A 10,861-nucleotide genomic window follows, 5' to 3' on the forward strand; every position below is an offset into this window, starting at 1 on the left:
GTCGCTCCATCCCCCCAGGGGCAGAGAACCCGTCGCTGTCTCGGCTGTGCTACCGGAAGCTCTGGGGAAGTCGGAATAGGAGAGCACTCATCTTGGGGTGGGCTTACTACTTAGATGCTTTCAGCAGTTATCCGCTCCGCACTTGGCTACCCAGCGTTTACCGTGGGCACGATAACTGGTACACCAGAGGTGCGTCCTTCCCGGTCCTCTCGTACTAGGGAAAGGTCCTCTCAATGCTCTAACGCCCCCACCGGATATGGACCGAACTGTCTCACGACGTTCTGAACCCAGCTCACGTACCGCTTTAATGGGCGAACAGCCCAACCCTTGGAACATACTATCACAAACTATATTACCATAACTTTTCATGATTCCACAATTAACTTTTTTGGTTCATCTTTATTTTATGTTACTCACACATATTTTTAATTTAATTGTGGTATTTCAAAATTTAATTTAAATTAAATAAGATAAAGTTTGAAAAGTATGTATTTAAAATAAAAAATTAAATGGTAGGATTTTTGCACGATTAAATTAAAATGGAAGATATATTGTAATTAACCCAAAATAATTTAAATTAGATTTAATTGATTATTAAATTAAATAAACTTTGGCCTATCAACTGTAGTTAATTAGCGCAAATGAATTTGGCCTAACGGAATTAACTGTTCACTAATTAATTAAATGAGTTTGGCCGATAGAATTGATTATCAAACTTAATTACTTAATTAGATTCATTTATTAAATCTGCTAAAATAAAATGACACTGTATACTATGAAATTTAATAAAATACTACTATAATTAACAAAACATTGATACACATAATAGTGCACTACAAAATTCTAAAAAAACAAAAATATTTGCATGTATTTCAATTTTTAAGTTGTGTAGTTTTTTATTCAATAAAAAATACATTTAATATGCAAATATATTAACATTCAAATTTTATTATAATATTCAATTATATATGAAATTATTTATTATATTACTGTATGGTGAAGTTAATTAACGTTTAATGTAGATAAAATAAATAGGTATTATTGAACGGTGGAAATGAAGCTATATTTTGAGATTTTGCCCGACGTTTTAAAACACATTTTTTCAATTTTTGAATGTATCACTTTAGTATAGCAATTTGTTGGCAAATAGCAATATAGTAGGTGGATTAATTAATAATAGATGCAATTAATATCCTTGATTCCTTGTAGAGAAGCAAGCAAAAGGAAAAACAAACAAATGAGTTAAGTGTAACTGATTTATTGCCTGGACCTACAAATCTCTAGTCGATCGACCACTGAATTTCATGATTGCGTCCCTTGTTAGAATAACCCTAAGAATAGCATTAAGCAAGTATTAATAGGTGATAATTAAGTATTTGTAAGTTGGGGATACGTAATCTTCATTCATCTCAATTCTCAAATCTCAACCCATAGATGTAAATTAATTAATTAGCACAGCTATGTACATGATATAAAAGAAGGTTTTTTCTATTGCATATCCACCACATCTTTTTCATGATATAAATAATTTAAGTGCTACAACATAGATACTAAGGATTGAACCTTTCGATCGATAGCTCACATCAAGAAAACGACACCAAAGTCTCAAATCAAAACCCAACAAATAGTTCATCAATTATTTTCTTTTGCAATGATAATTCATCTATTACTTTTATGTCATAATTATATGATTAATATAGGAGTAATTGATAGTGATTTATGCCATTGAAATTCAATAAACTATTAGATAACCCATAAAAATAGTTATCAATAAATAAAACACAATCAAATGTTAATTGTACATTTAAGTTCAAATAAGGAGGATTAATCTAGGAATGCAAATGAAGAGCTTCAAAGTATATCTATAGTGACTAAATGCCAATCAATACAATAAAGTGAAATATAAATTGGCAGCATATTCTAAAATTATAGATTAGTGTGAGGATTTAGGATCTACATTACAATTAGCAATGAAATCACATTTCGGTATGCCAAGCCAAGGGATGGCCAAGACATCTTCTTTTCATTCAATGCTTGAAATTTTGGAATTTGGTAGGCCAACCCACCACGCCCCTGAAATTCATTAAAAACTAAATTAAAAGAAAAACATTATTTTATGATTTTATCTACTAATATAAATCCCTAAGGTGTATATTTCCATCTGTACAATTATGAGGTAATAATTATTAAATATAAATAATATTGAGATAACATTATACAACTAGATAATTCCAATAATACACACTAAATTAAAATGTTTTCACTTTTTTAATAAAGAAAAAGAGAACACCCTCTTTTTGTTTATCTCCTTCGCCGGATATTGGTAACACACATTTTAAATCTTATCCATCTCCTTTTGTTTGATATCCTGTGTAAGATAAATACCAAATCTTATTGCAAAAAATAATAATTCAGATAAATTTCTATTATTTTTGGTCCCACCATTTATTATTTAATATTTTTTTCCTTTAAATTTTATATATAATTTATTTAAATTATGATATTTCTGGAATTAAAATATGCTCCTATTATTAAAATTTTAATAATTGCATGATTAATTAAAAAGTAATTACGTAATTGAAATAAGAAAAAAAATACATAAATAAAATCAACATAAGAACTCATCCAATGCGGACTTTGATGAGATCTTCTTGGGAAGTACTAGTCGAAGAGCTCAACCGTACGGGAGCTACCGTGTTTCCATTGTGCACTTTTGCATCATCGAAAGTTCATCGCGTCCTACACAATCAAGTTGTTGCTAGAAATAATTATCACGATCTATCAACGTGTTGTTAGCTACAGGAACAACGATTTGCACATTTAGAACCAAAACCGATATACAAATACATTCCATCATAGCTCATCGGAGAAATATTCATCAACGAGGCGTTATGCAGCTCTATTATTGGCGTTTCCATGAATTTGGATTTGAATTTTGAGATACTTGCCAAACACTACCTCGTAGCAATTAATTAATGCGTTTCTAGATAGGGGATAATCTCAAAATCAAGCCGAATTATGAACTTGTCGAACTAAAATTAATGCATAAAATTGGAAAACACTTTTAATGAGTTTTGTCTCTCACGCAATGAGCAAATAGATGCTATTTATTTGACAACATTATGGATCTATTTGTAAATCAACACAAAGCATATCACTAGGGACATTAAATTTTAAACATTCAACACTTTTTTTGCTACTAAATCCTAATTTATTAAGAAGAGAGATTCACAAACTTTGTAACTGAAACACAAACAAGCCATGTCGAATATACAAGGCAAAGATGGAATCTACAGATCACCAAGGCCTCCCATTTCTCTTCCCCACCACCCCAATTTTTCAATGCTTCCATTTCTCTTCAGAAACTTGTCATCCATTTCCAACTCCCCTGCACTTATCGATGCTGATTCTGCGCAAACCTTAACGTTTTCGGACCTCAAAACTCATGTTTTAAGGCTCTCATGTGCCCTCCTCAACCTTAACATCTCCAAAAACGATGCCATCCTAATCTTGTCTCCAAACTCCATCCGTTTCCCAGTCGCTTTCTTAGCGGTGGTAGCTGTTGGGGCCGTTGCCATCCCCTCCAACCCACTATACACAGCAGCTGAGATTTCCAAACAGATCAAAGACAGCAATCCCAAACTGATCATCACAGTCCATCAACTTTATGACAGAATCAAACAGTTCAACCTTCCTTGCATTCTGCTAAACCAAAGTGCCTCAAACAATCCAATGGTGCATAGCTATTTGGATTTGATCCAGTCGACACCAACCACATCTTTGCCAGATGTGATGCAGAGTGATGCAGCAGCAATATTGTATTCATCGGGGACAACGGGAGCTAGCAAAGGAGCTGTGCTGACACACAAGAACTTCATGGCATCTGCCCTGATGATGACATCAGATCAAGAAGCAAATAAGAAATCAGGGAATGTGTTTCTCTGCTTCTTACCCATGTGCCATATCTTTGGACTGTCGGCTCTGCTTTACGCACAGCTGCAGAGAGGGAACACGGTGGTGGTAATGGCGCGGTATGAGATGAATGCTATGCTGAGGGCTATTGAGCAGTACAAGGTGACACATTTGTTAGTCGTGCCCCTTGTCGTTTTGGAGCTGATTAAGAAGCAGGAGAAGGTGAAGGAGTACGATGTTTCGACATTGAGGGAGGTTACGTCCGGAGCAGCTCCATTAGGCAAAGAGATGATAGAAGCATGCTCCAACATTTTTCCACAAGCTGTTGTATCTCAGGTACAAGATTACCTGAACATAAAAAACGCGAACAGCGTTAAATTTCAAGATTCAGTCCATAAACATACACACTTTCGATAAAAAAAAGAGGTAGAAGATGCTCACTATTGTAGATATTGACATAATATGGAGTTGAGCTTTTTGACAGGGGTATGGCTTGACAGAAGCAACAGGTGTTGTTTCATTTGAAAACAGAAGGTTGTTTCCATCGCATCCAGGCTCTGTAGGGCCACTTGTTCCCAGTGTTGAAGCTCAAATAGTTGATTCGGATACAATGAAATGCCTCTCTCCTTTTCAGAAAGGGGAATTATGGATTAAAGGCCCCCTGGTGATGAAGGGTATGTCTGATCCTGTAGATATCTACAAGCAAAATGTTTAATGGTGTTGTTAAATTGTAGTCATGTTTGTAGGCTATTTGAACAACCACAAGGCGACCGCGGAAATCATAGATGAGGAAGGCTGGTTGCACACAGGAGATGTTGGCTATTTTGATGACGAGGGTCGACTCTATATTGTAGACCGCGTAAAAGAGCTCATCAAATATAAAGGCTTTCAGGTAAGGGAGAGAGTTGATACTCTTGTTTACTTGTCACATTTGGTGATGCTGTGGTTGTTTTAGGTTGCACCTTCAGAGCTAGAAGAGCTGCTTCTCACTCATCCTGAAATAGTGGACGCTGCTGTTATAGGGTGAGCAGTAAACAACCCAAACCATGTATCTTTAATCATTCATACAATATGCAATTAATATCTAATGTAAGAGTTTAAAATGATGCAGATTAGATGATGCTGAAGCTGGTGAAATTCCAATAGCATATATTGTGAGATCATCCATGAGTTCTCTAACAAAACAACAAGTACAGCAGTTTATTGCACAACAGGTAATTCAGAATAACACATGTAATATCTAATTGAGCCTCAATCTTATTCTGTTTGTTCTTGTGTGAACAGGTTGCACCATTCAAAAGATTGAGGAGGGTGATTTTTACTAGAGAAATACCCAGATCACCTATAGGAAAGATTTTGAGGAAAGAGCTTAGACAACGATCTGTTGCAAAACTCTAGGTGATACCATTAGAATATGAATAGTATTCATATTTTGGCACTAATTGTTGCAGCAGTCTAACTTAATCTACATTGTCGATGCTATACAGGTTGTACCTCAGGGAAGATTATGAAGAAGCTCCGACAACAAAATTCTAGCAAAATTCTATCATTAATAATTGTGTTACAATAACTATTGTTATGAATAAAAGTAATTATTTTTGTAAAAGAAAAAGCTCAACTCAAAGACGGCGAGCTAGTGTCTATGGCAAGAAAAAAAGATCAAACAGCACATGCCATAAATAAAACTACTAATCAAAAGTCTAAACACATTTGAATAGCAACTCAAATAAAAACAAAGTAACGCTCGTGGTCTAACAATATGGAATAAAAGTTATTGTTGTTGTGAATATAAGTGAGAATGTATATCTTTGTTATATCATATCAAGAACTGCTATCACCCTATATATGTGTGTGTGTCAGTGTGTGTGTCAGTGTATGCAATGTATAATATCACACCTGCCCGGTTTAATGATGGACAGGAAGTCGATAATATGTATCTAAGCAATGTAGGTTATGTAACACAAGCAATCCCTAGACAATATTTGAGGTGACCTACAATGTTGATAGATATAATATGAATACAGAGGAAATGTACTTTGCTTCCAATTTACTGCAATCATTCTAAATAACAACCCATATAAACTAAATTCTATGGATTCGATCCATCTTAAGGCAGATTTATTTTGGAAAGGACATGTGATTGAAAATAAATAGACTACATGTTTACTGAAATGGAGTACATATATTTACAGAGATAAAATTCACACAGTTCACGTTTAGAATAAAAAGTTCCAGTTGAAAAGCTTTAGCTATGAATTATCAAACACGACCTAATGGAAATTAATGTGTTTCTCTTATTTAGATAGGGGGCAGAATCTCTAAATCAAGCCGCACTATGTGCATGCTCAAAACTTCAATTAGTATAAAAATTGTCAAATTTTGTGAGTTTTCTCTCACATTGTGGATCTATTTGTTTTCCACCCTAATTAGGGATAAAGTTACACAAAACACATAGTAGTATTTATTTTTCCTGTTTTTTCTTAAGTTAATCCTGTAATGAGGGGTTGAAACATAACTATAAATAGAGAAAGCAAGGAGACAAACTTTTAACAGCAGAACTCACTACCGATTCAAACCCAAACAAAACCATGTTGAATGTAGAAGAAATATATGGCAAAGATGGTGTCTACTGATCTCTAGGGCCTCCCGTTTCTCTTCCCTACCACGCCAATGATCCCATTTTTGTTCACAAAAATCTCATCTATTGCCAACTTAGCCTTGTGGTTGTTCAAATAGCCTACAGACATGACAACAAGTCAACAACTATTAAACATGTTGCTAGTAGATGTCGAGAAGATCAGAATTCAGACATACCTCTCATCACCAGGGGGCCTTTGATCCATATTTCCCCTTTCTGTAAAGGAGAGAGGCATTTCATTGCATCCGAATCGACTATTTGAGCTTCAACACTGGGAGCAAGTGGCCCTACAGAGCCTGGATGATATGAAAACTTCCTTCTGTTTTCAAATGAAACAACACCTGATGCTTCTTCATGCCATAGCCCTGTCAAAAAGCTCAACTCCATATTATGTCAATATCCACAATAGTGAGCATCTTCTACCCCTTTTTTTATCGAAAGTGTGTATGTTTATGGATTAAATCATGAAATTTGCGCTTCTGATTTTCAGGCTATCTTGTACCTGATATACAGAAGTTTGTGGGAAAATTTTGGAGCATGCTTCTATCATCTCTTTGCCTAATGGAGCTGCTCCAGACATAACCTCCCTCAAAGTCGAAACATCGTACTCCTTCACCTTCTCCTGCTTCCTAATCAGCTCCAAAACGACAAGTGGCACGACGAACGAATGTGTCACCTTGTATTGCTCAATAGCCCTTCAACACACCATTCATCTCATACCGCGCCATTACCACCACCGTGTTCCTTCTCTGCAGCTGCGCGTAAACCAGAGCCGACAGTCCAAAGATATGACACATGGGTAACCAGCAGAGAAACACATTCCCTGACTCCTTATTTGCTTCTTGATCTGATGTCATCATCAAGGCAGATGCCATGAAGTTCTTATGTGTCAGCACAGCTCCTTTGCTAGCTCCCATTGTCCCCGATGAATACAATATTGCATCACATCTGGCAATGATGTGGTTAGTGTCGCCCGGATCAATACTGAATAGCTATGCAGCATTGGATTTTTTGAGGAACTTTGGTTTAGAAGAATGCAAGGTAGGTTGAACTATTTGATTCTATCATAGAGTTGATGGACTGTGATGATCAGTTTGGGACTGCTGTCTTTGATCTGTTTGGAAATCTCAGCTGCTGTGTAAAGTGGGTTGGAGGGGATGACAAAGGCCCCAACACCGCCACCGCGAAAAAAGCGACTGGGAAACGGATGGAGTTTGGAGACAAGATGAGGACAGCATCGTTTTTGGAGATGTTGAGGTTGAGGAGGGCACATACATGAGTTTTTAGGTTCGAAAATGTTAAGGTTTGTGCATAATCTGCATCAATAATTGCAGGGAGTTGGAAATGGATGACAAGTTTCTGATCATTGAAAAATTGGGGTGGTGGGGAAGAGAAATGGAAGGCCTTGGTGATCTATAGATTCCATCGACATGGCTTGTTTGTGTTTCAGTCACAATGTTTATGGCCATGCTCCAATCTCTTCTTATTAAAGGGTTTAGTAATAAAAACAATCATAGTGTTTACTGTGAAAATGAAATGTCCCTGGTGATATTTCTCAAATAATTTGCTCATTGTGTGAGAGACAACACATATAAAGTTTTTGCCAATTTTGTGTATTAATTTAAGTTCGTGCAAGTACATAGTTCGGCTTGATTTTGAGATTATGCCCCTATCTAGAAACACATTAATGGCTACGAGTTAGAGTTTGGCAAATATCCGTATAGTTAAATAAAATCGTATAGCATTCCATAATATAATAATCTTCTACTTTTTCCTATTGGTTCACCTTAATGTATACCTTAAGAATGTCCGAAATCCGCCAAGCAAGCAATAAATGTACGTAAATTTACGAAGGAGTTGGATCACCTCTGTTCTAACAATAGCAGGGGCTGATCACAATATTTTAATATTAAATTTTAATTTTTTTATTAATAAAATACTCCTTCTGTTCCATTAAATATGCAACATTTGAAAATCGGCATGGATTTTTATTATTTTGTGAGTTAATGAAGAGAGAGTAAAGTAAGAGAGATGAAAAAGTAGAGATAAAGATGTTTCTATTTTAGGAAACGTTTCATTTTTAATGGGATAAACTAAAAAAGAAAACGTTTCATTTCTAATAGGACAGAGGGAGTATATGTTTGTACATGGTTGGAGCACAACAGGAGATCCAACTCCATTTACGACTCATAATCTCTCTAAAATTCTTGCATAGTAAGTAGCACTGAATAAATTACCTGCATCTATGAGAGAGGAGAGGACCATACTTGCCACACTTGTTTTAACTATTTAATCAAAGAGAGTAGAGGACCATATTTACCACCCCCGCCCTTCTTTTATTAAATCATGTCTTATGTCCAAATAAACCCTCAAACTGTCAAACATATCCTCACATTGCAATACGTGAAACATACAAAATGGAAATGATACGTTTTATAATAAAAAAAGATTCAAACATGTCCTTACATTGAAATATGTGAAACATTAATAAAAACAGTTTTGATACTACTAAAAAGAACCAATAAACATGCCATAACTCGTCACTCGTGATGTGATGTGCAAAACACAATAATATGTGTACAACATAAATCCAAGACTGCATGCTCCATCCGTCCCTGATTAATTATTACTCTTGATCGGGCATGGATTTTAAGACACATAAATAAAAATTAATTGAAAAGGGTAGTAGAATGTGAAAATCTACTTTTTTTTTATATTGATTTTATAATAAAATATAAGTAAAGTGAGTTAGTGAAATATGAGACCTGCTTACCATTTATGGTAAAAATGAAGTATGATAATTATTGAGAGACGGACCGAAATGAAAAAGAGTGACAATTAATCGAGGACGGAGAGAATACTACGAACCAGCCAAGCAAGTTGGAATTGCGGGTCAATAAACCAATAATAAACATTTATTGAGTTTCAATTACAAGTCGTGCACCATGCACTCAAAATATTACTGTCACACTTTTTCTTTTAAGTTCGTCTCATAATAAGAGTCACACTTCACTCATATTTTATTATAAACTAGTATCACACTTGTGCTATGCACAGATAAATATATTTTTAAAATATTAATTTTTAATTTTAGATTAAATAAACAAAATTAAAATCAACATTAACAATGAACAATATGAGTAACAATTTTAGTTACATGAGAATCAAAAAATCTATACAAATCAACATTGAAGCATAATAAATTTGAAATAAATTGCATAATATAATGTTTAAACATTAAATCATGAAATAAGAAGATAAAAATCTATCACAATAAAGAATTAAACACAATGGATAATTACTCATCATTTTTAAAACTTCTTTATACACCACATTAACTTTAAAATTAAAATTAATCTTAAAATCAATATTATCATTATAAACTAAACCTTCAATTCTTCCTTTTCAACGGAACTCATAGGTAAAATAACTCGTTTGTCATCTTTAACCGCCCGCCTCACCTAAAACTACAATAAAATAAGGAACAAAATTAATTTGCAATGCACAAAATCAATAATATATATATTAAAACGATCATCCGTAGAGCAAAGCATAAGATGAGACCCATGAAAATACGTAATCGAACAATTCACACCACATGCATTCGGTGAAAGGACAAAAAATATTTTTATTTGGAATTCCAATCAAACGGTTAAACCAAATTTAATTAAAATGACATACAAGGCAAATAAAATTCCGTTTGAATCATCTCAGTGAACAAAAAATGATAAAAATCTTAATGTCCTTTACTCAAACAAATATATGGATTCTTATGCAAAAAGTGTCAATAAGTAGGAGCGGAAACTCTGAGTAACATTCCGCAAGAGGCAAGAATATGTAAACAGTGGCCGCAGAAAATGTACAGATAAATCTAGATTAATAATAGGTTTATAGAGTATTTGCATTATTTTACCACCGCTAAATATATTACGCATACCCTTAATAGCCTACAATGGACCACGCAAAAAAAAACTTGTTTATCACCCGAACTACACCACAACTTGAATAATTTATGATCAAAACTCAAGACTTGTACAGCTACAACAAAAATATAAAGGATTTCAACAGATATACCTCCTTCACATGTGCCTCTTTATCTGCCTCTATGTAGTACTCCCTCTGTCCCACTTAAAATGCAACATTTAGGAATCGGTACGGGATTTTATGTAGTTTTGTTTTGTGAGTAAATAAAGAGAGAGTAAAGTAAGAGAGATAAAAAAGTAGAGATAGAGTTATTTCCATTTTAGGAAACGTTTCATTTTTAATAGGACAACCAAAAAAGAAAAACATTTCATTTTTAACGGGACAGAG

The 10,861-nt window shown here is 34.4% G+C and overlaps 1 protein-coding gene and 1 pseudogene across 1 annotated transcript; one reads left to right on the forward strand and one right to left on the reverse strand.

Annotated features, from left to right (window-relative positions):
• The first annotated feature begins 3,183 nt into the window (after positions 1-3,183).
• On the forward strand, positions 3,184-5,600 carry LOC125192495 (probable CoA ligase CCL7). The gene is made up of 7 exons (XM_048090088.1): positions 3,184-4,248; positions 4,397-4,586; positions 4,659-4,804; positions 4,868-4,935; positions 5,024-5,126; positions 5,197-5,310; positions 5,400-5,600. Exons 1-6 carry the CDS (start codon positions 3,262-3,264, stop codon positions 5,308-5,310), a joined length of 1,608 nt encoding a protein of 535 aa, XP_047946045.1. The 5' UTR covers positions 3,184-3,261; the 3' UTR covers positions 5,400-5,600.
• Positions 5,601-6,542: 942 nt separating this feature from the next.
• On the reverse strand, positions 6,543-8,019 carry LOC125194710 (annotated as a pseudogene).
• Between the last annotated feature and the right edge of the window lie 2,842 nt (positions 8,020-10,861).

Source organism: Salvia hispanica, chromosome 6 (genome assembly GCF_023119035.1).
Source record: "Salvia hispanica cultivar TCC Black 2014 chromosome 6, UniMelb_Shisp_WGS_1.0, whole genome shotgun sequence".
In the NCBI taxonomy this organism is placed as follows: Eukaryota; Viridiplantae; Streptophyta; class Magnoliopsida; order Lamiales; family Lamiaceae; genus Salvia; species Salvia hispanica.

Coding starts and splice junctions, on each gene's coding strand:
- LOC125192495 (XM_048090088.1), top strand. CDS start 3,262: ATGTCGAATATACAAGGCAAAGATGGAATCTACAGATCACCAAGGCCT. Junction 4,249..4,396: donor CACAAGCTGTTGTATCTCAG/GTACAAGATTAC, acceptor GCTTTTTGACAG/GGGTATGGCTTGACAGAAGC. Junction 4,936..5,023: donor GTGGACGCTGCTGTTATAGG/GTGAGCAGTAAA, acceptor AAAATGATGCAG/ATTAGATGATGCTGAAGCTG.